Below are 26,645 nucleotides of genomic sequence, written 5' to 3' on the forward strand. Positions count from 1 at the left end.
CCAGTCCCATTTTCTTGGGAGATACTGGGCATATTAGCACAACCCAAATTGGGGATAGGAGAGAGTGATACCTCCATTACATAAATTTGGGGGTCATTTATCATCATTGTACACTAAAGTCATGAGAATGGATGAAATCACTCAAGAATATGTGGCTTAGGAAGAGAAGAGGGCAAAGACAGAAAACTGAGACGTACCAACATTTAAGGAACAGAAAGAGGATGTGGAATATTCACAGAAGACAGAAGAGATATGGTTAGAGAGATAGAAGATTATTCAGGAGAACGTGGCTTATTAGATGGCAACAAGTAAACAAATGGTCATCCGTGCCATCAGCTAAGTATCATAATCATTCAAAGGGATCCATGACTTAGCAACTGCATGGTGCAATGGGGCAACACTGTATGTGTTCATTCTCTCCAAGAGATAAGAGTTTGAAGGAGCTGAAGAGAGACTGGAAAGTTTGCCTGAGAAGCCCAGGGGCTTCATGGGAGAGAAAGGACTGAGACACTCCCTTGCCATCCCCTTCACCCTAATAATCTGCTGAGGTGGAGCAAGTGGTCCTAACCAAGGCCTTCTTAGTATCAGCAAATAATATTATCATAAGAGTAAGAAATGTGGACCATAGAATGGCCCTTGACAGAATCAAATGGTAGAGGATAAATAATGGTTCTTGGTCGTTGAGGTGGCAGATGCCAGAAGCTTTCATATCCTGGACCCACTGGGGGAAGAGCTGTAAGCTTGGGAGCTCTGACTCCTGGCTAGGAACTCCCTTGACTAAGCTTAAACACAAAGAGTCAGGATGGGCTGGGCAGGCTGTACACCTAGTACCAGAAGCCCCATCTCACCGACCCCAGTCAGCGTCGCCAGGCTTTCCTCAGACATATGGGCATTTGAGTTGGAATTTATGGGCAGCAAGACAGGGACAGATCAGACTCATGCCACCCCCACCCCCACCCCACCCCCGCCCCATGAATGCCAGGGGCTTATAGGACATGTAAAGATCAAGGAGCAGAAGAAGAAGAGATTGGCCTACTAATCTAAGCAGGTGAGTCTTCAGGCATCGCACTTGGGGACACCCCTGAGGAACTGTTTTCTGCATCCCAAAACACAGTCATGAAGCAGGGAGTCATGGATGTCATCAGCCAAAGTACCGTCAGTGAAGAAGTGGGGTGAAACCAGAACCTAACAGGATGAGTCAGTGAGGAAGTGAAGACAGCAAATTTGAACAAATCTTCTTTTAGAGGGGTGCATGGTCCAGGAATCAAACCTGCGGCTTCTGCATGGATGGCGAGCATTCTACCACTGAACCACCCATGCACCCTGGACAAATCTTTTAAAAGACACAAATCCTTGACTATAAAAGGAAGGAGAGAAATGGGGCTTGAATTAGAAAGATAAGTATGACAAGGAAAAAAATGTGTGTGTGTGTGTGTGTGCGTGTGTGCACATTTATGGGAAAGACTAAGAACACTCATTTCCTGAAGGAGAACAGGTTGTGAGCAAGATGTTTATGATGAGAGAAAAAGCATCAAGGTCTCCAAAGAGGTACAAAAGGATGAGATGAGTTAACCATGAGAAGGGCACTTCTTCCTCTGAGACAAGAGGGAATGAGCTTGAGGAAAGAAGACCAGAAAAAGCCATCACAAAGCAGCTCTCCATGACCCAATAAAGCTGGCACCGAGGGTGACTCAGAAATTCTGAATCAGTGCTGACGAGGTCTCCTAGCAACCAGATTCTGGGGCCATGGCACTCTTAACACCCCAAGGAGTGAAAGAAGTCTTCCAACTTCAGGTAGAGGAAAAGTAACTTTTAAAAGAAAGTTTGCTCAGATGGGTCTAGGAAATTGTGCCCCATCCCAATGCTTCTGTGGATGGAAGTGGCTCCCTGCAAATGTTTCTTTGGATGGATGCCTTGGACACCCTCACGGCCCAAGTGTGCAAGCTAGAACTCCAGACCAAAGGCTTACCACCCCTATAGCTTGCAGGTTCTCTTTCATCCCTAATGAGGCAGAGCCTAACTGCAGGCAGGGGCAGACTGACCTGAAGGCAATGGCTGACCCCCATGGGGGAGCCCTTGGGTCTGGTCACTATTTGATAACCACCTCTCTAGAGCAGGGTTTTTCACCAGGAAGCCTGAGAGCCCTTTGCACTTTCTGGAATTGTATACCGTTGTGTAGGAAGCTCGTGGAGAGAGGGCTTCCATTCTTTTGGGGTGTAGGTTGGCCATATTTCATCAGCTTCTCAGAACCAATTCTAAGCCCAAAAGTGGTGAGCTTGTAGGGCATGTGGAGACATAAAGGCCAGGAAAGCACAGGAGGATCCAACCTGTGGGGACCTTGGACCTCTCTGCAAACTCTTCCAAAGACAAACCTGTCCATAAAGGGGTTTCAGGGCCTGGCTGCAGAGTCTACATAAGAGACCACATGGGAACTGTGCACCTATGTGGACATCTGACCCCACAGGCTTCAGGCCCATGCTGTCCCCTTGGCCTGGGACAGGTGCTCTTTGGATGTTCTCTGGATCTTATAACCAGCTGTCCCACTGTCGCCAGTTTATGGCCCTAGGTGGGTATATGCGAGGGTAGTCGGGGCAGGCAGAAAAGGGGTGGTGGTAGAAGAGAAATCCCTGGGCTCAAGGAGAGGACCCTGAGCCTCTCTGTGTCCCTACGTCTCCCCCGGCTCCCTACAGCCAGAACCTACCCTTGACCCGGGAAGCAACACTCTTATATGTAGTGAGTCCCCATTTTGTGACATCTTTTCTTCACCCGCACCTTTAAATGGCACTTACTGCTTCTCTATCTGTTGGTGAACTTTAAGGTCCTTTTTTTTTTCTAACATCACAAAGTATTTTAATTTTTTCAACCATTTAAAAATATAAAACCATCTTAGTTCATGAGGTATACAAAAGCCAGTGACAGGCCAGGCCAGTTTGCCTGGCCCCTGTTCTGTAGTTACTATCCCAGAGCCACGGAGTTTGCCATTCATTTCAGGAGACTTCTAGATTTCTCTGGAACTTGATTCTACCTGACTTATGATAAATAAGTTCAGATAATACTTAGTTTCCAACCGTATTATAGTCTATTCTCTTGGTAAAACTCTTTCAGAGTTATGTACTTCTGTTTGTAGATGATGAAATATGTAAAGATCCACTTCAAGTGATGGCACCACTGTGAACATAGTTTCCTCCTTCAAGTCAGAGTTAATACTTTCAGTTCTTGTTTTTATACTCCAGTTCCAAAAATAGGGTAACTGTAGACATGACGTGAAGACAGTCTTATGTTGTATAGTAGTTACCTACCAACAGGGCTACCTTCTCCAAGAACACTACAGGATGAATTTAGTTCAAATATGTTCAACTGAGAGGCAGTCTCTCAAATAAGTTTAAATGCATTTTTACTTTTAGACAACCAACACGACATATTTTCTTTAAAAAACAATGCCGCTGCTCCAAATAAATCAAGGTCAAAATAATAAAAATAAATGAGTTCAAGGTGACATTAGTCCATCTGTCTAAGTCTTGGAATTGTGTGGATGAAAAGCAGCAGCCAGTTATGATGACAGGTGATAGATTCAAGGAATTGCAAGTTTCTAAACATTTCTCCATTTCTAAACCATCCTTTAAGAAAATCATATAATGGAACACTTCATCCTTACAGTAATTGAGGAGAGCAACCATACCATCTGAATTCATGTTTTCACCAATCTAGAGCTGATCTTTGAAATTAGCAAGGGTGTGCTTGATTTTTTCATGCCTCTGTCATAAAAGATTTTACTCTTTCTGGTCTCTGTTCTTCAAGTTTGCCTTTGATCAATTTCATGTAATCTTTGATGTACTTCTTGTAGGCTTCTTTTGTGAAGCTGGCTTCTTGCAAGTGACAGTTCATGACAATATCAACACTGCTGATGATCGCTCTTCTGGTACCTTCACCATCCAGGCCTTGGTCGGTATAAGGTTCTTTTTGGAAGGGCCAGCCAAACCCTCAAGGAAAGTGGGTTCTTATCCACTTAAAGATAAGATAAAAGATAAGAGGTACTCAGTTAGTTTCTTCTTAGTCTGCCAGAGTGTCTTAAATTTTGTGAAGACACATTCCTTCTGCTAAAGCACTGCCCCACCAAGTCTCTCCTCAGTCAGTCATTCACACTTTAGTGTGAATTTTCTTTCTCTTTCTTTTTTTTTTGCATGGGTAAGCCCCAGGAATCAAACCTCGGTCTCCGGCATGGCAGGCAAGAACTCTGCCTGTTGAGCCACCATGGCCCGCCCTAGCGTGAATTTTCTTAACAGATCTCTACCTCTGGGGCAGCAGACTGAGAACAGGCTCTGAGGAAAAGTCAACTGTGTCAGGAAAGAGGGAGGAAGGATTATGATTTAGAACCTGGGGCTGCAGTGGCTAGGAGGAAAGCTTTACGAGGAAGGGCCTGTGCTGGAAAGAAGAGCCCATCCCAGAAAAGGGAGGGAAGACTGTTCAGAAACCAAAGTTTAATTATGTTCAGCCTTAGCCACCTTCCCGGACACCCTTCAGGTCTCTGGGGAGCCAGTGTAGGTCCGCCAATAGGGTTTTGCCTAGTAAGAATGGCTCTGACTTCTCCCTTGCAGAAACCAGAAGGGCGAGAGCACCTGCGGCAACTGCTGAACTGGGAAGATTTTGATGAAGTGAGAGATTCCCGCAGAAGCATCTTACTGGACATCTTCTATGAAAGCATCATCTTTGCAGTGGGCAAAGGCTTTCCATGGGTGGGGGTGGCCCAGGTGGTCAAGTTCACCGAAGAGCTGCTTCAAGAAACCAAAGGTAGGGTGTGTCCAGGGCAGGAGTCAGCCAAGGCGGTGGGGGCGGGGGGTGCCCAGGAACTCCCTGAGCCGCCCAGGTGTCCTTCCTTTCCCTGACATTCCTCAGGCGCTACTAAATAGGGTCTCTGCCCACGTTTTCCAGAAAACGAAATAAACAGAATGTCCTCGCTGAGTCCCTTCACTGACCTCCCTGGCTGCACATTTTGCACCACTCCAAGATGTTCACACAGCAGTCAGGGAGTTTGTGTTTATTTTTACTTAATGTGAATCAAACATGTCACTCTCTTGCTTAAATCCCTTCATTGACCTCCCATTGCACCCCTGAAAGATTCCACGTTGTTCCCAGTATCAAATTTTGCTCTGTGAATGTCTTGGGAGAGTCCTTTACAGGTATTAGCTTGCTGAAGCATGGGTGGGGGAAATGTGAGGGGATTTTATAGAGAAAGCTCCTCTCTGTCTCTGCCTTAAGGTGGGCTTTCGCGGGAAGAGAGCTGAATGCCTCGCCCCACCTAGAAATGGGCTCAAATCAGTTCACCTCATGGGCTGTGAAATGTAGATTTATTCGTTAGGCAAATACATGGAGCAGCCCCTCTGTGGCAGTCATCAGGGTAATCAATAATTCAGTCAAGAAACATTGATAGGTGCTAAATCTAGTGGGTAAATGTTTCTTGAGAAATGGGATATTTATATACTTTCAAAGAAGCTCCCCACACATGCTTACTGATGTCAGACGGGGAGAGAACGATTTTACAGTGGAGAAACCAGGCAGATAACTCTTTTATCGAATGGTCCAAGTGAATATCACCAGTTATAGGACAAACTGATAATCATCTACCACCTGGTAGGGTGCAATGAGAGGAATGGCAAGACTTCTCCGACACGTCTAACAGTCACAGAACCTGAATCTAAGCATGAGGAAATGTCACACCGAGGGAGCTCTCCTGTAATCTTCAAAACCATCGAAGGCATGAAGCCAAGGAAAGACTGAAATGGTTCCAAACTGAGACTAAAGAGATGATGTGGCAACAAAATACGATGCGTGGTCTTGGTTTGGATTCTCTTGCTATGAAGGACGTTATCAGGGCCATTGGCGAAACCTGCATGAAGGCGGAGGATTAAGCAATAGTAATATATCAGGGTTCATCTGATTTTGATGGTCGCGTTGTGGTGTGGATTTTGTTTTAGGAAATGCACACTAAAGTATCCTGCCGTGATGGCCCAACATGTTGGCCATTTACTATTAACCAGATTGGGGGAAGAAGTTCTTTGTACTATTTTTGTAACGTTTCTGTCATTTGTTTTCATTTAAAATTATTTCAATAAAAAGGGAAAACATAAAATTAAAAAATGTACGGCACATTTCCAGTCTTCCTCTGGCTCTCTGGCTACGATCTAAAACAGCTGCCAAGCAGAGAGACTGCACGATGTCCTTACATCTGAATTACCCAGAACCCATCAGCTGGTCTTGTCTGCAATATCTCCAAAGCCCGTCCCTCATCTCATCACTTCTCACCATCTCCTCAGCCACCCCTCTTTCCATCTCTCGACCAGTTCACCGCTTTCAAATTTTGTACTTTCACAGCCCATACACCAAAATGTAATGTGATCTTTCAAAAACATAAAACTACATTGTTCCTCTACTTAGAACAATTGCATGTTCCCACTGCACATCCTATGTGCACTTGGGTGCAGACTTTTTTTTTTTTTTTTTAACTTCTTGAGCTGCCCACATTCACCCAATTTTCTCTCTTCCAGTTCAGCATTCCTCCTCTCTGTGGTTCTGGTCTGAAGGCTTGAGTAAGGCACAATATTGCTCATGAGCTGATCTCAGAGATCCTTGGGAAATCTCATCCCTCCCCGGCCACTCCCTCCATCCCACCCGGGGCCTTCCCGGCATCCCTCCGTGCCACGCCTCTCCGCTGCTCACAATATCCGGGTACCAAAGTCAAACCCTGCAGTGTGAGCTCAGAGCCAGAACAAACACTGACGAGCGGGAATGAGAATGTCAGCTCCAAGCAGGTGGGAACTCGGGCTCCATCAGAGCCTTCCACAGTTCAAGTCCTTGAATGAAAAAACAGTCTGTAATGGTGCAAACCCAATGTAAAACCCAGAAGATTAGATCGCACCACAGAGTTCAGGGTTTCTGGTTCTAAGTGTACCTTGCCAGCGTAGCCTATCTATGTCCCGTAGATTTCTAAAACCTCACAGTTGGAAGGAGACTTGGTGGTCAGGAAATGTTAATTCCTCCTATTGCAGGGAATCACTCAACATGCCAACAAGGACAAGGGTTCATCCAGCTTCTGTTGATACCCTTCAAGTGACAGGGAGCTCACTCCTTCTGAGGCAATTCATTCCTTTATAAGACTGCCCTCGCTATTACAAAGTTCTTGTCTATCAGAAGCCTGCCTTCTGCATTTTCTACTCTTATACATCCAAAATCTGTCGTATAGAAATGCATTTCTGTAGTATAGAAATGCATGCTGGTCCTGCAGATATTTAATATGTTTTACATAATATGACTATTATAGCTTCACATTTAGGCTAGACATCCTTGGTGCCTTTTATCATTCTTCATATGCCACAGTTTCCAGACTCCTTCCTCCCACCTCCCTCCCTTCATGCCCCACCACAGCCCTTTTCCTTGCTGCCCTCTTCTGGGTATATTTGTGTTCATCAATATTTTTCCTAAAATAGACCCAAACATAATATAACCTGAGAATTGACCAGTGACATGATGAGTGGTTTTATCACCTTCCTCTTCCTGGTGTGATGCTCCTGTTTATATAGCCTATGGGTACACTGACTTTACTGGCACCAAGGTCACGTTGATTCATCCTGAGCTGGTGGTACACACAAATGCTGTTTTTCCCATCCCACCCTTGTGCAATCGTGATTTTGATCCATAGGCAGAATGTTACAATTATCTTCATTAATTCCACCTTGCTAATGCTGGCCCATTTTTTTGCCTCCTGAAATCTTTTAAATCTTGACCTTGGGCCACGCAACTTACAAATTCTTCCTTTCACCCTTACGTCATCTGAAAATAGGTGAAGCATGGTTGATACAAACACTAAAGCGGGGAATAGCTCTCAGATATTCTCCCCATGCCTGAAATTCAATCTTCTGGGGAGAGACTCCATCAGGAAGGTTCAACTCTTAGCTCAGCCCCTAGCTAGGTGTGTGGTCTTGGGTGAGTCACACAACCTCTGAGCCTCTGGTTGCACATCTATAAAATGGGAAGGACAAGAGTATGTGTCTCCCAGGATTGTTATGAGGACTTGTATGGACATAAAGCATGAACCACAGTTCTTGCTACTTAGTGTTTGGTAACTGGTGGCTATTCTCTTTATGAGGGGATCACAGGGGCAAAGACATGGACACTCTAAAGTGATGGGATTCAGAATCTTGCTTGGTGTAACCACGTGTGTCTGGCAGTTCATGCAGCAGCTCCTTCGGATGAGACTTCTCCTCATAAAGGGGTGACATCAGCCCTTTCTGCAAGGACAAGACACACCCAGCAGTGGAGAGCCTCTCTTGACTCTTTCTCAAATGCAAACACTGGCAAGGTTGACCCTGCATTGCAGGGAGTAGGTCAGGTCGCTGGGCTGTGAGTGAGGGACTGAGTGCTTCAGCAGAGACAGGAGAGGAGGCAAAAGCAGACTGCATATTTGTTCTAGAAGTGGGGGTGTGAGAAAGAAGTGCGTGCAGATAAGGCTGCCCTGGGCTCTGCTAACTCTCCCTTTATTGGAGCTGACCCCTAAAAGTACTGCCAGGTCTCAGGGGTTGAAGATAATAGACAGTGGGGAAGAGTGGGAACACCCATTGGTAGCTGAGTGCATGGAAACCCAAGGTCCCCCCAAGTCCTGGGCACCTTGGGCCCCACCTTTCCGGCCACTATTGCTGCTCCTGAAACTGCAAGGCTGGACCAGGTGGCAGTCCTTGCTCACTGCCTTCCAGAAATCTGGGACAGGACATTCGCCAGGTCAAGTACCAGCTCAAGCAACTTGCCAGAGGCAGAGGGTAGAATTCCACGTGATGCCTCCTTCCTCTCAAAGGGTTCTCACTCTAGCTACACTTTATCTGTGAGCTAGACCCGCAGTGTTGTTGGAGCCAGACTGCCTGGGTTTGAAAGCTGTGCAGCCTTAGATAATTCCCTGACCCTCTCTGTGCTTCAGATCACTCACCTGTTAAATGAGAACCACAGTGGCTCCTCACTCATAGGGTCATTGTGAGAATTGAATGAGTTCATTTATGTAAAGTACTTAGAACAGTGGCTGGTACTGGCTGGTAAATAGTAAGCCCTGGAAATGTGCAATGGAGTTGTCCATTATTATCATATTCACTTCCCCAGGGGTCTTGAGCACTCACAGTGGCTCAGCTGTCCACCTGGACCAGTTGCCCAACCAGACCTTAGATCATCTCTCTGACCTGCCCATGCAGGTAGCACTTCAGCACTGTTCATAGGTATCACCTGGCTTTGTTCCCCTGGGAATGGGGTTGTGGGAGAGGAGGGGTGGTTGAGCTTTGCTCGGTTGTTTCTGTTCTGGTTCTGTCCAACTCCAGCCCTCGTTGTCATCTTCTGCCTTTCTTCATCTGGTGACTGTCCTTCATGTCGAAGTGCAGTACCCAGATTTGAACTTTAGTCTTTAAGAAATTGGCTCATATCTACCTTCTGTCCCTTCTACTCCCACCAGCTCTGGGTCATTTCCTCTCCTGACCAGTCCCCAGGACCTGGGATTCAAACCTCAGAGTGGGTAACTGAGGCAGTGTCCAGCTGGGCAAAAAGCATCTGACATCAGTTCCCTTCTGCTGGCTGGTATCTCCAAATCTACTTTTCCATTTACCTGCAGATGTCCTCCTCTGAGATGTCCCTGCTGTACCTGAATTCAGAGTCCAGGGCTTTGCCCACTGCACACACTCCTCCCTAAATTCCCATCCTCTTGGTTCCCAGACTTCATCACTCAGAGCTGGTCTTGAACCACCAAGCCTCAGGCCCGCTCAGATTCGGCCCACCCTCACCTGACCTTCCCCAGGCCCTGAGCACTTCCTTCCTGGATTTCTCACCTGCATATCCTCTCAGCATCTGTGCATGCTCCTCCTCCTTCCTGCAGTGGCTGCCTTATTCATCCTTCTCAGCCCTATTTTCGTCAGGCTATTTCTGGCACCCAAACTCGCAGGGACCATCTTTCCTTCTCTAATCAGATCTAAACTTCTTCCCCAAAGGACTACAACTGGACAGCAAGTAAGGCCATGGGCAGGCCAGAATGCCTGGACAAAGGGTCTATGCCCTTGTTCACTTTTGCCCCTTCCCCAGGGACCAACAATGCACCTGGCACACAGTAGGCATGAAATAAAGAAATGGATGAATGAATGAATTAATAAATTCTCGTTGACCACACAGATATTTTCAGCATACGTGGTAGGAGGTTGGAACACCTGACAGGTACTAGGGTGTTATTTCATTGTTGCTTGCATGTTCAGGTCATGTTAGAGGCAACATAGCAGAGTGAGCAGGCATCGATCTCTGCAGACAAGGTTTGGATTCAAATCCCACCTTTGTCACTTGTTATTGGGTAACCTTGAAAATCTTACTTTACCTCTTGGTATTTGTTTCCCCGTCTGTAAAATGAGGATGATAATAGTTCCAACTCAGAGGGCATAGGATTAAATTCTGCAGGACATGTAAAACAGCACAGTGACTGGTGCATAGCAAATGCTAAGTGAATATTAGCTACTATGTGTCCCTCGCTCTCCGAGGTAAAATGGGATGAACAGGAGATGGCCACAGTCCAGGACAGGAAGGGACTAAATCCTGCCCCGCAGGAAGCTCATTTTCTGTGCGGTTTCTTGTCTTCTTCTCGTCCTTCAGGTAGGCTTGCAGACGGGCCTCCAATCCAGCTGCCACACACCCCTGACCTGGCCTTGGGCACACATGAGGAAGCATCGCTGCCCCCCAGCATAAGAGAGAAGGCAGATGTTCATTGCCTTTGTTAGGGGGCCCAGGTGGTAAGGGGCACGAAGAGCTGGTGAAGATGGCTAGGTCAAGTGCCAAATGAATTCTAGCCCTTCCCATCTCTTACTCTGCCCTGCAGCTCTTCCTGGGTATGTGTCCCACCCATCAACAGGCTGAGCGGTGCAGGCTGCTGACAGCCGGAGCTTCCCATTGACTGGCCAGTTTACATCCCATGCTGAGTTTCAGTTAGCTTAAATCCACACAGGGCTGCCACTCTTCTTGGAACGCAGCTTCTCCAGGGATTTAATTTTTTAATCCAGGGCTAGCAATGGTTGAGTTCTGTTCGAGTACTAGATAACAAAAGTTGGCAGGCAGAATGTAAGGAGGGTCATGTTTGCACAGCAATGATTCAAAGTTGTGCCAGGATAGCTGCCAGCTGAGCTTATCTCCTTGCCCAATCGGAGCTTTGATAGAGGGAGGGACAGGGTGGCCCTTTATTTAAAAGCATAAGCTGATTCTGTCCTGGCAAATGGCTTGTTAGGCTTTCTGGTCTCAACTGCAAGCCAGGGAGAAACAGTTCTTTTGCTGGTACCTCCTCGGCCAGCCTCTGAGAAGCTTCCTCAGGGCCAATGGTGGAGTCACCAGCCAAGGTAGATGGGGGAGGGGGCATCTTCCAGCTTGGGGTGTCCTGGTGGGAGGAAATGGCATAAAATGGGCAGATTTTGCATATCTCACCCAGGCTCTAGGAGACTCAGGAGAGGGGAGAGATGTTGATGGATCTGGGGGCCCTGAGTCTCATCCTCTGCCTTCAGGGGCTACAGTGATTTAGGGTGCCTAGGAAGCCCTGTAATTCCTGGTCAACAGTCATAGATGGGAAATTGGGGTGCCAGGAGATTTGGGGGGAGCCTACCCTGCCTCAGACCTCATTTCATTCAGCTGGGTGCTGACGGTTGAGGGGTGGGAGTCCCAGAGACCCATGCCGAGGGGCCCATGGTCACCTGCTCACCTGTGGAGCTGCCCACGACAACACCATCATTTCATCTGGTTTGTGGTTTCTGCCTCTTTCCATCATCAAGGTTTGGAGGGCACTGGGCTCTGTCTGATGATGCTCTACTTAGACATTTGGGGAAGGATGAACCCCTTTCCTGTTGGTCTGGCCTGCCCCCAAATCCTGGCGCTGAAAAGAAGTGGGCCTTAATGACCAGTTGGTGGAGGCCCAAGGAGGCCAGCAAGGGCCTAGGTAAATGGTGCCATGGTGCTGGTATTTGCAGTTCTTCCAATGACCACTCCCGATTCTTCAGGAATTGTCATCCAAGCAGCGGTGGGATGGTAGGGCAGCCACCTGCCCACCCACCCCTGGCAGACTTGGGCTGGCAGGAGGAATTGGGCTCCAGGCTCTCCTGTAGGAATTCTCCCTCCTTAGGCACTCTGTGGTGTCTTGGCCCTGTCAGCTCCCAAGAAAACCACCTCCACTCAGTGAAGTTTCCAGCATTTCAAAACCAGTCCAAGCAGAGAGCAAATGCCAGCTCCTGCAGCCTGAGACACACCTCTTGGGACCCTCCTTCCCAACCTGGACCGAAAGCCCCTAGCATCTGTGGGGGGGCCTTTGTATGTAACTTCTTTACTGATGGAGGGGGGAAGTTTCCAAGGAAGAGGCCTACAGAGATACTGGGCGAACATTTCTTGGTCAGAATGGGTACCTGTCTTTTCAGAAATATCTCCTTGAGTGAAGTCATAGCTCACTTGGTGACACTATTCCAGGAACCAAGATTGGGCCATAGAAACTTTCCCTACTTTTTTCTCTCAGAGGACATGCATCCTGCAGAAGGAGGCTCAAGCAAGGGCTTGCATGTGCCTGGAGCTTTCACACATAATACCTGTGATCTTCACAGCAACCTTGCAAGGTAGACCTTGTTTTAAGATGAAGGAACTCTGATTAGAGAGGTTGAGTAACTTGCCCCAGGTCAGACCTCTAGTGGATAGAGCCAGGGTTGGAACCCAGGTCTGTCTGTCAACAGAGCACAGCTCTGCCCTGCAGTGATCTGACCCAGTGGGATCTGTGTGAGGGACGGTGGAGGGGGTACCCAAGGCCTGAAGAGCACACAGACCAAGAGGGAGCACTGCGGTGGGTGAAACAAGGCTGCTAGTGTGTAGGAAAAGCCCAGCACTTAGCAGAAGCAGGTGAAGGGCCTGGTGTGCTCCTACCTGGGTCACCTGGAGTTCCGAGGCTGAGTCTGGGCTCCTGGCCCCATCACGATGTCACCCATGTGGTGGATGGCACAATCAGCAGAAAGAGGAAACTGTCCCCCTCAGCTAATGTGTTCTGGCCTGGAAGTGGCACCTCTGGCTGGGCAGATGGCACATATTTTCTCAAGACCAGATCTCTGGCCCTTTGGGGAAACCCTTTTCCCTATCTCTTATCCTTCCATGTCCTTATTCTGTGAGCTGGACATGCTAGTCAGCCTCAGAGCCTCCTGACCACAGAAGAGGCCAGGTGTGAGCCTGAAGTAGCTGATTCTCAGGCTCTGTCCAGTGCCATGCCCTTGACACGGTGGAAGTAGCTGGTCATCTCATCTAAGGACCCAAAACCAGGGCTCCCCTCACCAAGCTTGGATCAGTTACAGAGCTTGGCACGAAGGCACCCAGCACCTAGATGTGGCTACAGGACACTATTTGTTTCTAATCAGCAAGGGAAGCTCTACTCCCAGGCCCCTGACCCCTGACAAAGAGGGGAGGTAAAGGGACCTCTGGAATGGAGCTCAGAAGACAGGGCCAGATCCTTCCTTTCTCTGGGCCTCAATTTCCCCATCTATAGAACGAAAGGACTGGACTAGGTCAATATGTCACAAAACGTGCTCCTGGATTCTGAGAGACCATTTGCCCCAAATAAAATGTGAGAAACATTGCATGTACTCAAGACTTTTGGCAATTTGCTGAGTGCATTAGCTATTAAGGGTTCTAGAAAGTTCCACAGTTGAAGACAACTGTTTAATTTCATTTAATCCAACATATCTTAAACAGTTCTGGCCATAGAACACTTGTTTCTATGTCATAGCCATGGCAGACCATCCTTTAGGTGACAGAGAGGTGAGGGTCCTTCTCACTTCCACTGCCAAGGGTCTACAAATAGACTGCCAAGCTGTTTAGAGCCAGATGGTTGAAATGAGCCTTCACACATTTCAACCACTTCCCGTCTGGGGTTTGAATTTCAGCCCTTGCCACTTACCAGCTGTGTGATCCTCAGCAAATTCCTTGACCTCTTTGAGCCTCAGTGTCTCTCACAGGCAGAGTTGGGATAGTGACAACCCTTGCCCGCAGAGTAGGGAGTGGTGGGGCGGAGTTGGAGATTGCACACGGCATGGCATGGCACTGTGGGAGTTTCCTAAATGGGAGTTCTCCATTTCCCCAAGAAAGCACCATGTCATTTGAGAGGTCACTTAGGGAGAGATATGAGTCACGATGCCTCAGGATAAATGAGTTTAGCAGAACCTTCCCCCAAGAGCTCAAAGGTAGGCAGGGGACAAGTCTTTGGGTGGGGTTGGGGTGGCAGGACCTGGTGGCATCCCACCATGTTGACCAGCCCTGGTAGGGGCTCAAGCACTCAGAAATGTGAGCCAGGCCAGGTTGCAGCTTGATGTGGGCCCTCCCCTTCTGGGCCAAGGTGGGGGCAACCGAACTGGTTTGTCAGGGGCCTCAGAGGCACCTGGGCTCCTCCCCCTCTCACTCACCCAAGAAGGAGTAGCCCCTCTTCACCTTTTCCAACCCCCTCCGGGGAGTGGCTTACCTCCCTTCCTTTCACCAAGCCCCAGACCCTGGTAAGTGAGGGGAAGGCGGAAGTGTGCTCAGAACTCTCCAGGCCAAGCCAAGTGCCTTTTTGCCCTGATTCTGGAGCTGTCTACTGTTGTCATTCCATCGCGGCCTCCTCCACGCCCTGTGCCAATGGTCCCCCGCACAGGTGCTGGCCTCCAGGGAGTTGGGGACCGTCTTCAGGAAGTTTCCAGCAGCCAATGTAAATGAGCCAACTCCCTGTTATTGAAGAGCAATTTGCAGGCACAGATCTGTCCTCCCCAGCAGCCAGAGGCTTTTCCCTGAGACTTAATCCTTCGGCTTTCTGAGTCATGCAGGAACTTCTCAACCTGAGACTCAGGGAGAGTGGTCTAGCAGCCAAGAAAGTGTTTCTCAGGGGCCAGCTTTGGGGGAGCTTTGCTGAAAACAAGAACTGGCCAAGAGGGTGTCTTGGGCTTAAAGTTAGACTTCAACCAGGCATTCTTTCACTATTGAACTGGGACTAGTTCTACACTTTGTTTTGTCATCTCTTAGGCTGAGGCCGTAACCCATACCCACACTAAGGCATCTGTCAGCGTGACAGAGCAGCCGATAGTATTTGTGCACCAAGAGACTCAACACTACTGTGCCTCACAGCCCCCCTTGATGCAAATGTGAGCTGTGTGCATGGCTCAGGAGGGTCTCATAGAGAAGACCAGGTGCTGGCCTGGACAAACGTGGCACATATCACCAGCCCCATGCACCGAAGCTCATGCAACCAGGAGAAGTCTGCACACTTGCCTACACATGGGCCTGGATTCAGCTTTGATCATCAAAACTGATAACCTCACCTTCCTCCCCCGCTCTCTGGAACTTCTTTATGGGACATCTCTGCCATCCTCCAGGCAGCCACCATCATCATCAGAAGCACCCATTGGACCTCTCGCTTCTCATCTAAACCCCTCTGAGTGGACCCGCAGCTCTCTGTTGTGGTTCTCGATCCTTTTTTTTGGAATTTAGTGATGCCCTCTGCACACGCTCTCTCTAGAAGAAGGGTATGCACAAAATCTTGGATGCAGTTCCAGAAAGTCAGCCATCCTTGGGTGTACTAGGTTTCCATGAATTCCCATTAACAACACCAGCTTCCGGGGTAAAGCCCAGTTCTTGCATATGACATGCAGGGCCATTCATGGTCTTGCCCTTTCCAAACCACATTTGGGGCTTCTGCTCTGTCCTTCCATTAGACTGTCATTTTGTTGCTTGTTGGCCCCATGTTGGCAACTTTTAGCTCAATCTGGCTACTCAGATCAAAGTTATATGAGGCAGTAATTTCCAAACCAAACCCCACCTTGGGAATTGGTACTTTTTTTTCATTTGAGATGGTTGGCTGTGTGTGTGTGTGTGTGTGTGTGTGTGTGTGTGTGTGTGTGTGTGTGTGTGTGTGTGTAGTGGTGCAGAGAAGGTAGGAGGGGGCTCTGCATTTTTAAGTTGTTCCCCAGTGAGTATGGAACATGTCTAAAGCTGAAAACCATAGATCTGTGTTCCCGCCAGGCCTGGGCCCCTCCCCATAGCTGCCTGGAGCTCAGTTCAGGGGTGATGGGGTCCCCAGAAGTGGGAGGCTTGTTCCACAGCTCAGGAGGCAGGCCATGAAGAAGAAAGAACAGAGGTCGCAGAGGCCCAGTGCTGCTGGGGCTCCACAAAGCAAATGAAAAGGTGGATGGGAAAGTGTACTGCATGAAGTAGCATGCTAAAGCAGCCTTTATTTCATTATCACCTCCCTGAAGAACATTTTCAGACATTTTTTCCCTGATCCCCCACGTCATCAAATTTTAAGACAACAGATATGCTGTGTATCTGCTTATGTACTATATGTACATCTGTTTTATTTATAAAAAGAACAAACTTTATCCAATACAGGGTTACAAGTGACTAAATTTAAAATTTTTTAAGTTAAATTACAAAGCTTTTGAGATTTTAAAAATTGAATTTGCCGCATAGCTTTTCTTTCCTCCTCTTCTTATTACAGAAGTTGCAGGTTTACAGAAAATTCATGCAGAAAATACAGAATTCCCATATGCAACCCCTTTCACATGCAGTTTTTCCTATTATTAACAATTTGCATTAGTGTGGTTATATTGTTACAATTGATGAAGCAATGTTTTTATTATTATACTATTAACTATAGTCCATAATTTACATCAGGGTTCATTGTTGTGTTATACAGGTCTATGTGTCTTTTATTTTTTTATTTTTATCCAAGTAACAAATATACAACCTAAAATTTTTCCTGAATAATATTCCATTGTATGTTACACCATATTTTCTTAATCCATTCATTGTTTGATGGACACTTGAGTTGCTTCCATCTTTTGGCAATTGTGAATAATACTGCTATGAACATCGATGTTCAAATATCTATTCAAGTCTTTGCTTTCAATTTTTTGGGTATATACCTAGAAGAGGGATTGCAGGGTCATGTGGTAGTTCTATTCTTAATTTTCTGAAGAACCACCAAACTGTCTTCCACAGTAGCCACATCATTTTACATTCCCACCAGCAATGAATAAGTATTGCTATTTATCCATATCTTCTCCAACATTTGTAATATTCCATTTTCTTAATAGCAGCCATTCTAGTGGACATGAAAAAGCATTATTGTCTTTTGGTTTGCATTTCCCTAATGACTAATGATGTTGAGCATCTTTTCATGTGCAAAACCAGTGACCTTTTTTTTCTTTTTTGTGCATGGGCACGCACTGGGAGTTGCCCAGTGACTTTTTTTTTTTTTTTTTTTTTTAGAAATCATACCATTCTACATATGCACTCAGTAATTCTTAACATCATCACATAGATGCATGATCATCCCCAGTGACTTTTAATTTAATCCTTTACTTATGGCTGAACAATATTCCACTGTATGTACATACCACTTTTTTATGCATTCATTTGTTGTTGGATACTTGGGTTACTTCCATCTTTTGACAATTATGAACAATGCTGCTATGAACATCAGTATGCAGATGTTTCTTTGAGTCCCTGCTTTGTATATATAATTTGATACAGTATCAAATTATATATACAAAGAAGCCATTTATAAAAACCATAATAATAGCAATATAATCAATTTTTAGCTATTCAAAACTATTATTTCTAGCAAAACAAATTGAAAAAATTACATTAATTTTTAAACAATTATGGTTAGTAAACTTAACTTTTAATTTTTGTTTGATATGACAAAATAACTAGTTTACAAAAGAGAGTAACTTACCCAAGAATGAGTCAGTGGGATTCCTGAGTCTAAATTTTTTAAACTAAAAGTTCAAAGTTCAGTGTGATGTTAGTAAGTTTAATTCTGACATCTCCTCATCAATACATATTAATCTGTTTCTTTCCTTTCTTAAATTAAAGTCATTTTCAACAATATAAGATACTGAAGAACAAAGTAATACATTTGCCATTTCAGACCACATTGTTAGATGAAGAAAGTTAGTTACTTGTGATATCCACAGCTCAAACATTCCACCTTTTTAAATTTAGTTCTCAGGACCCAAATCATACACAGAACAACTGTGTATCAAACATCAACATCAAGTGGTATTGTAACATGATGCAGCCCCTGTGAAAATCAGATTGACGATCCCTCGAAACGTTGAATATGGAACTATTATATGATCTGGTCATCCCACCTCTGAGTATATCTCAAAAGAATTGAAAGCAGGGACTCAAAGAAACATCTGCATACTGATGTTCATAGCAGCATTGTTCATAATTGTCAAAAGGTGGAAGTAACCCAAGTATCCAACAACAAATGAATGCATAAAAAAGTGGTATGTACATACAGTGGAATATTGTTCAGCCATAAAAAGAATGCATGTGACAACATAGATGAACATGAAAAACACCATGTTTAATGAAACAAGCCAGACATAAAAGCACAGATATCGTATAATCTCATTTATATGAAATACCTGGAATGAACATATTCATAGAGATGGAAAGTAGATTAGAGGTTTCCAGGGGGAAGGAGGAATGTGGAGCTATTGCTTAGTGGGTATAGACCTTCTACTTAGGGTATCAGAGAAATTTTGCAAATGGATGGTGGTAGCACAATATTGTGCATGTAATACCACTAGATTTTACACTTGAAAGTGATTAAATGGGATGTTTTGAGTTGTATACATATTACTATAATAAAAAGTAAACCTAAAAAAGTAACAATATCCACAAGGCAGCCCGTAGGTACATATGAGCCACCTCTCTCTCAATACAACTTAAAGTTTGAGGACCTGATCCAGAGAAAGTTCTCCACTCACAGCCTCCTAGGCACCAGTTTTGTAACAATGATCTTGCATGCAATTTGTGCACCTTTCATGAACTTGTATTCAAATGCTGGTAGTCCTTTTGAGGTCTTTTGGCTCAGTGTATTGTCTCCTCAGCCCTCCACTGAATCCCTGGAACCTGTAAGACTTCTTGGCACATGGAAGGCCTTAAATAAATATCTGTTGCTGGAATAAATGAACGGCTCTAAAACATTAGAGGTGCACTTAATATATTGTATTAGAGTTGGTTCATTTACTCAACAGACATTTATCAGTCCCATACAAAGTTCTGTGCTGGGTGCAGAGAATACAAGAATGATAGTCATTTGTTCAACCATCTCTTCTTCCAGACTCTCTGAGTATGGGGAGCACGCCTGAGGCAAATGGTCCACCAGTATCTCAAACTCATATCCTACTCCTCCTGCAATCTCTCTCCTGTTGATTGGCACCACCATCCTCTACATGTTCCCCTGTAAGAAGCCAGGAGCTGTGCAAGTTTCACCTCTTGAGCGCCCATCCTATGATCACCAAGCCCTGCCCCTCTCCTGCCCCTCCTGCCCCTCCTGCCTGCTGCCATGGTGGCCTCATCTGGATGGCAGCCCTATTCTCCTCACTGGCCACCACATGAGGGTCAACGTGACTGATCTTTAAGGCAGGTATGACCTTGTCATTGCCCTGCCAACAGCCCTGGGCAGGACCCACGCTGCCTAGAAGACAGCCCTGCCTTCTGAGTGTGGCATTCAAGGCCCTCCCATCTGTCCTCTGCCCGCCTCTCCCCTCAACTCTTGCCATTTTCTGCCTCCACATTTACATAACAACAACAGACAACCCTCTTGTTTCCCACTCATGCCATATGCTGTTTCTTGCCCCTGTGCTTTTGCTCCGGCTGCACCCACTGCCTAACTGCCCTCCCACCTTCTCCCTGCCCGGCTTAGTCCCACTCTGCTGAGATGCAGCTCCCATTGCCTTCTCCACGAGGACTCTGCTGGCCCACATCCCAAATTGGGTATTCGTCTTTACCTGTCCTGGTGGTTCTTTTTTACAGGTATCTTATAATTAGCCCCCCTGTGTGTGTCTCCTCCACAAAACTGGGCACACTTGGAGGGAGGGGTTGTGTCTTCTTTATCATAGTATTTCCAGAACCTAGCATAATGCTTAATAATCCATAGGCGCTCAGCAACAATTTAACAAATTCATTTCAGATGGATGGATAGATAAAGGATGAATGGATGGGCAGAAGTTGGAAGGAAAAAAGATAAGGAGGGAGGGAGGGGAGGCAGGACTCAGGAGGGACGTTTTCCTACATTTACTGATTCCTACCTTGTAGCAGGCTCTATACAAGACACTTAGACATGTTATCTCATTGTATCCTCCCAACAATCCTATGAAATAAATAAATATAATTATCCCTCATTTTACATTTGAAGAAACAAAAGTCCAAGATGTCACAGCTAGGAAGGGACAGTGCGGTCTCAGGCTCCAAAGCCAGTGCCTTCCCCTGACACCTCCATGAGACAGGAGCTCGGGCCAATGAGCCTGCTGGGTTGCCCTGAAGGAAAGAGGAAACACTGCCCGCCAACCTTTCATTCCAAAGTAGGTGAGGTCTCTCTTCTTCCTTCTCCAAGGAGGCTGAAGTGACACTTCTGGCTGAGCTTCCTGAGTCATTGTCTACTCCTGGCACATCCTAAGAAGGTTTGTGGTAGAGCAGTGCCCCTTGAACTAATATTTTTCTAGGATAGTGATGCCTCCACCCTCTAGGGACTCTGGAGAAATTTAAGGTGAAAATCCTCACGCAGAGCCAAGGCAACCAGGTAAAGAGCCAAGAAGTAAACACAGAATATGAGGGGAGTGGAATTTACAAAAACAGCTTGGGTGCAAAGTTGGATCCGCCCCTTTGGCAGGGGCAATGGGGGTCCATCAGAGTTCCAAGGATGGACACCTGGGATGGTGGTCTGCAGACAGGCTGGACACCCCACCCTGGGAGGAAATCTGGGTTCCCTTTAGCCAATGGTCGGTCTCCGTCCTGAGGAGATGGAACTGTGAGCATGCACACTCCCAGTATGAAACTCCATAGCTTTCAAGAGCTAATGAAAGGTGGGTTGCTCACACACCCAGAAGCACTTGGCTTAGACTCAGCCCAAGCCCTTCTTCTGCAGAGGTGGACATGTTCACACTGTGCTTCAGGGACAGCATCTGCGTCAGGATTCGGGTCCCCGGACATGCAGCGCAGCGTGCTTTGCGTTGCTCCCCAGTTTCGCCAATCCCTCTGGCTTGGTGTCTACCAGGCCAGGATGTGTATGTAATTCTACTGAACCTTCTCCCGCGGTCATCGGCTGGAAGAGAACCCTGCCGCCCCCATCACATCAGCACACCCAACCCCTGAAGGAGCTGTGAGCAGGAGTAGTGAACAGGAGAGTGTGAGAGCAGAGTGCTTCCCCTGTGAGGAGCTGCCTCAGAGCCTTGTCTTCTGCATGGGAGAAGAAGTATTTCCCTCACTCTGTGACACGAGTCACCAGTGTAACAGTCGCATGAAAAGCTCTCTGATCACCTGATGCTCCACTCTTCTCAGAATCTTTTTATTATATCCTCATCTCCTTCTCCGAAGAGTCCAAAATGGAGCTATTATAAAGCACAGCTGTAGAAGATCTTTAAAAGAAAAAAAATGGTGAAAGACAAAATATTAGTAAACAGTGGGATAACCATATTTTAAAAAACGGGATTAATGTAAGTTACTCCATGAAATTGGCTCTGAGCTTCCTGGAAGCCAAGGTGAAAAGGGAGATGTGATAGACTCTGTAGCCTTCAAGAGATGATTAAAGGAAATAGAGCATAGCAGATAGGAACGGGGGCTCTGGGATCAGAGTGCCTGGGTTCTGAGCCTATACTGACTAGCGGTCCCTGCAGCTTTTCCTCCCTTCGTGCTCCAAGCCCAGCCCTTCTGTGTCCCCAGGCTGCCCCATCACTGAAGCTGTGAAGATCCTGGGGGACAAGCTCAGAGATTACCAGAAGCAGTTCAACACTGCCCACCTGCTGGCTCTCTGTGACTACTTCCACAGCACCTTCATCTGCCACTACAAACTCTACCAGTATGTCCTGGTCCAGGACCGAGAAGTCAGCTTGACCATCACCCACCTGGAGGTGTGCTTGCCGCCCCAGCCCCTCCCACTGGCCCAGGGTGTGGACAGGGACGTCTGGAGGCACAAGCAGCAGGTGGCCGAGCTGTCCATGGTGGAGGCACAGAAACGCGCCCATGTGCTGCTCCTGAAGGAGGCGCTGCACCTGGAGGAGGAGCACATGCTGGGGAAGACGTTTGAGGATGCATCCACGCAGCAGAGACGTGTCCTAAAGACAGAGGTAAGAGTCTGCCCCCTCAGCAGGGTCCTAAATGCCTCAAGGGTCTCCACCTGCCTAATGCAAACCTCTGTTCCTAACAGGAATTCCCTACCCGCAAGGACTTCCCAGACTGTGATCAGACGTATAGAACAGACCTCATCACCTGTACTTTTGGGAGTGGGTGGAAAGGCAAAATAGATTTTGAGTGTCTAACACCCGCTTTGCATATATGTTACCACACCGCAACCCTGTGAGGGATAGACTCGTGTCCCCATTTTAGTGATGAGGCTCGGAGAATTTCATCAACTCCCCCAAGGCCATGAAACTTAGGTACGGTAAAGTTTCCATTTGAATATAAGCTTTGGCTGACTCCAAAGTCCATGTTCTTTCTACTGCATCAGCCATCGGTCACAGATTCCACCAAGGGGGAAGCCCCAGGGGCAAGAAACAGAACCCAGGCTCTGAGCCACTAGGTTATCCCTGTGCCCTTCACCTGTCTGCAGAGCCAGCCTCCTTTGGGGCTGGGGGAAGGCGATGGAGGAAGGCACACAGGTGACAGCTCAGGGTGGGTGATGGCATGACGTGGGTAAAAGGCAGAGCTGGTGGCACAGGGAGGGCCTAAAGGAGCCTATTGTGCACCTAGGAAATTGAGCTGCCCTTTGGTAGGTCTTAAGGACCCTTGGGGCTCCAGGATCTAGAGCTGCCAACTACCAACTCTTTAATAAATAGTGAGTAGCCTGGTCCCCAGAGGAGCCAACCTCTTGAGGGCTTGGCAGATTCTAAATAGGTTCCTAGCTCTGTGGTACTGATATTATCACCTTCACATCATCTTTGAAACAAGGACACGTATGTGCACGTGTGCACGAGTGTCTGCTTGTGTTCCCAGGGGACGAAGAAGGGAGAAGGGAGGGCTGCGGGGCTGTGTATTCCAAAAGGGTTTTGGTTTCTGGATTGTCACCCTGGGAGCAAATGGCCTTGGAAAGTATTCCTTTCGAGTTAGATATAAAGATATATAGGTATCTATTGCTGGAAAATCACTAAAGAATAATTAATACAACAGAATGTATGACACTGGCCTCAAGGTTAAATCTCTTGAATAGCTGCCCTGCGATCTCAGTGCATTAAGATATCGGACAGGGACCTAACAAAACCCATGCCGCAGCCTGGCTCCAGCCTCCTTCAATGGGACCTTCCTCGGGAACATCTGGGCAAGGGGCTCCCACACGCACCCCACAGCTGCCCCTCCCTGCACCCCTCAGCGCCTCCATCACCACGCTGCTGGCCCCTGCCTGGAGGAGCTCCTTGACTGGAGCCTCCCCAGCTCAGTGCAAGTGCGGCTGCCCTCCCCTGACCCGGCCGCCCCACCCCACAAGGCTGGGAGCTGGGTCAGACCTTCTGAGGAGTGGCGCAACCCAGGGGAGGCTGATGGCACAGCAGTCCCCAGCCTCCGCGAACATTAGACAGCCCCCACTCTGAAATCTTGTTTGTCCGCCTTGCTCTGCACCCCCACCCCTCCCTGCAGTGGCCCCCTTTCTGCTCCAGCTCAGGCCTTCAGTCTATTCTCCACGTGTCTCCCTGCTCTGCTCTTTCGGCCCCAAACTCCTAAAAACCTCCCTGCGTGGTAGTTTGGCCACCTTTATGAGAACACTTAAGACTATTCTCTTCCCAAGAAGAGCACAGGTGTCATTCTTACAGCAGCTTTTTATATGCCCTTTACTCGTTAAGTACCTAACTCTCTTCTTCCTGGGACTTTTGTTGCTTCCTCTCCTCCTCCATTTCCAGCTCCCTCCTCCACTCCCCATTCTCCTCTTTCTTGTGCAATAGGGCTAGCCTCCTCTTCACCTACATCACCCCAGAGACGTGTGTGTGTGTGTGTGTGTGTGTGTGTGTGTGTGTGTGTGTGTGTGTGAGATGGGGTGAGGAGGGAATCATACCAAATTCACAGCCTGGTAGCTGTTTTTGGACTAGAAGAGTTGAAATGCAGAAGCCAAAATAGCTCAGAGGTCTATGCGTCTCAGATTGGGGAGTGTGCACCCTGGTGGTGTGTGCCCTGGTGGTGTGTGCCCTGGTGGTGTGTGCCCTGGTGGTGTGCGCCTTGCTGGTGTGTGCCCTGGTGGTGTGCACCCTGGTGGCATGTGCCCTTGTGGTATACGCCCTGGTGGTGTGCGCCCTGGTGGTGTGTGCCCTGGTGATGTGCGCCTTGCTGGTGTGTGCCCTGGTGGTGTGTGCCCTGGTGGTGTGTGCCCTGGTGGTGTGCGCCTTGCTGGTGTGTGCCCTGGTGGTGTGTGCCCTGGTGGTGTGCGCCTTGCTGGTGTGTGCCCTGGTGGGTTGTGCCCTGGTGGCGTGTGCCCTGGTGGCATGTGCCCTGGTGGTGTGTGCCCTGGTGGTGTGCGCCCTGGTGGCATGTGCCCTGGTGGTGTGCACCCTGGTGGCATGTGCCCTTGTGGTATACGCCCTGGTGGTGTGCGCCCTGGTGGTGTGTGCCCTGGTGGTGTGCGCCTTGCTGGTGTGTGCCCTGGTGGTGTGTGCCCTGGTGGCGTGTGCCCTGGTGGCATGTGCCCTGGTGGTGTGCACCCTGGTGGCATGTGCCCTTGTGGTATACGCCCTGGTGGTGTGCGCCCTGGTGGTGGGCCCGGGCTGGGGCACTCCACACTGTGGGATTAACATGGCCCATCCTCTTGGAGCACAATTTTCCCCCCAATTTAGGAGGAGACTTTTTTTTATATTAAAAACCAAATAGGGCGGGCTACAGTGGCTCAGCAGGCAGAGTTCTCACCTGCCATGCCAGAGACCCAGGTTCAATTCCTGGTGCCTGCCCATGCAAAATAAACAAACAAACAAAGAGGTATTCTGCAGCAAATGTAATATTTTGCATGAGAATTTATGTTTAACTATGAAATCTCAAATAAATGTATTATCGGCAACAGGATACTCCAAGCTATGTCCCCGGATGCCCCTCCCCACACCAGGCTATGCATTAATTCCCCTCTGCCATTTAGAGGCTCAGGCAGGAAACTTTGAGAAGCACAGTTGTGTAGGCCACGTTTCGATGATTCTATGATTCTGTGATTCGGATTGCGATGACGGAGAGGGTCTCCTATTTAATGTGGCAGATGATGGCTGAGTTTGCATTCTTCCCATGGCTGGCTGGCTGGGGACATGCCCACTCTCTGAAGAAATGTCCCCTGTCCCCACCCATGAAGGCTGCTGCTTGAGCTCTGAGATGTGAGAATGAGGCAGAGGATGGATGGGGTGACGATATTCGGTTGGAGCTTGCCTTGATCAGAAAGTAGAGTCCACAGGGAACATGGGATTCATCTAGGAGCCGAGAACCATTAGTTAGGAAAAAATGGCACATCTTAGGCCAGAAGTTGGAGCCTGGAAAGAGAACAGCTCCTATAGGAGAGGATAGAGGAACATAACCAGAGCCAACCCATGGCCCAGGCTGGGGAGAGAGGGGGTGATGTAAATGTCCCCACCTCTCCTCCCACATGCAGACTTCCTGCCAGTGCCTCCCACTGGCTGAGCTCAAACAGAGCTGGAGGTCAAAGGAGCCCTTATGCAGCCCTTGAAAGTGAACCCCGCCCCCACCATGGCTCAGAGTAGGGTGGAGAAGAGGGGAGAGTAAATCCAAAGGGGAATATGGAGGCTCCTAGAACACAGATCAGTAAGTGGCTGTGCTGAGCATTGAATCAAGGTTGAGGCTTCTATTTGCAGATGGCCCTGGCTTTCCCCAAAGCCTGCTCACTGGTGACATTCTGTTTCTTTTAGGAGTTAGAAAACCTGGTCAAAGAGGCCATCTGCATCCAGATCGCATGTCTGAAGGAGCTGCTGCAGTATGAGATACAGATAACGTTTGATATCTTGGACCTGAAACTTCAGAAGAAGACTTTAAATTTCAACCCTCCTATCCCTTTCCCTCCCTTAGTCCCTGGCCAACCAGGCCAAGAAGAATTTGTTAAGTCCCCTAAGGCAAACAAAGAGAAGAAAGAAAAGAAAGCAAAAACAAAAGCAAAGTAGTAAAGGGCCGCTGTCATCCATGGCTTAAAGACTTTGATTGAAGAAGCGCCATCAACAATTGTGCAAGTATTATGTGATGCGCTCAACACCCAATAGATCAGACATCCAGAGATTAAAAGAAACACAGCAATACTTATCTTGTCTCTATCTTGGAAACCACCTTCTGACATCTGAAAATCCAATTCAAAAGATTTACCCTGAGTGGTGGAAGGTTGTCCATCTTTGCTAAGCACAGAATGCTGTGCTGGGTAGGCATTCAAAATCACGTGTTGACCACATTTGCTGAAGACAGAGCCACTGCAAGTGAAATGAGGTGACGACACCCGGAAGGACTTTCAGATGACACAGTGGTTCTGTGACTAGAGCTGGCTGTGGGATTCTCTTTCCACACCAAGCTCTTTAGGATGGGATTAGCTACCTGTGCTCTGCTGTTCATGTGACGGTGCCCCAGCTAGAGGACCCGATTGC

General features: G+C 47.7%; 2 protein-coding genes across 3 annotated transcripts in view; one reads left to right on the forward strand and one right to left on the reverse strand.

The window, feature by feature from the left end:
• The first annotated feature begins 1,600 nt into the window (after window positions 1-1,600).
• C3H8orf74 (chromosome 3 C8orf74 homolog) lies at window positions 1,601-26,309 on the forward strand. Of its 2 annotated transcripts, XM_077152956.1 has the most exons (4): window positions 1,601-1,794; window positions 4,596-4,788; window positions 21,775-22,178; window positions 25,929-26,309. In XM_077152956.1, the coding sequence occupies exons 1-4, from the start codon at window positions 1,747-1,749 to the stop codon at window positions 26,175-26,177; spliced, it is 894 nt and encodes a 297-aa protein (XP_077009071.1). In that variant the 5' UTR covers window positions 1,601-1,746; the 3' UTR covers window positions 26,178-26,309. The 2 variants fall into 2 exon arrangements, with proteins under 2 accessions (XP_077009071.1, XP_077009072.1); XM_077152957.1 differs by lacking the exons at window positions 1,601-1,794; window positions 4,596-4,788 and adding an exon at window positions 13,986-14,249.
• SOX7 (SRY-box transcription factor 7) overlaps window positions 25,177-26,645 on the reverse strand; it is a 34,452-nt gene continuing 32,983 nt past the window's right edge. The window contains exon 3 of the transcript XR_013172452.1: window positions 25,177-25,475. The gene's annotated coding sequence lies outside the window, so the exon portion shown is untranslated. The remainder of the gene's footprint in view (window positions 25,476-26,645) is intronic.

Source organism: Tamandua tetradactyla, chromosome 3 (genome assembly GCF_023851605.1).
Source record: "Tamandua tetradactyla isolate mTamTet1 chromosome 3, mTamTet1.pri, whole genome shotgun sequence".
Lineage (NCBI taxonomy): Eukaryota > Metazoa > Chordata > Mammalia > Pilosa > Myrmecophagidae > Tamandua > Tamandua tetradactyla.

What these genes read in the sequence shown, in the direction of transcription:
- C3H8orf74 (XM_077152956.1), top strand. Translation starts at nt 1,747, where the DNA reads ATGGCACTCTTAACACCCCAAGGAGTGAAAGAAGTCTTCCAACTTCAG. An exon ending in AAGAAGTCTTCCAACTTCAG is followed by an intron (nt 1,795 to 4,595) that starts GTAGAGGAAAAG and finishes TCTCCCTTGCAG; the next exon opens with AAACCAGAAGGGCGAGAGCA. An exon ending in GACGTGTCCTAAAGACAGAG is followed by an intron (nt 22,179 to 25,928) that starts GTAAGAGTCTGC and finishes TGTTTCTTTTAG; the next exon opens with GAGTTAGAAAACCTGGTCAA.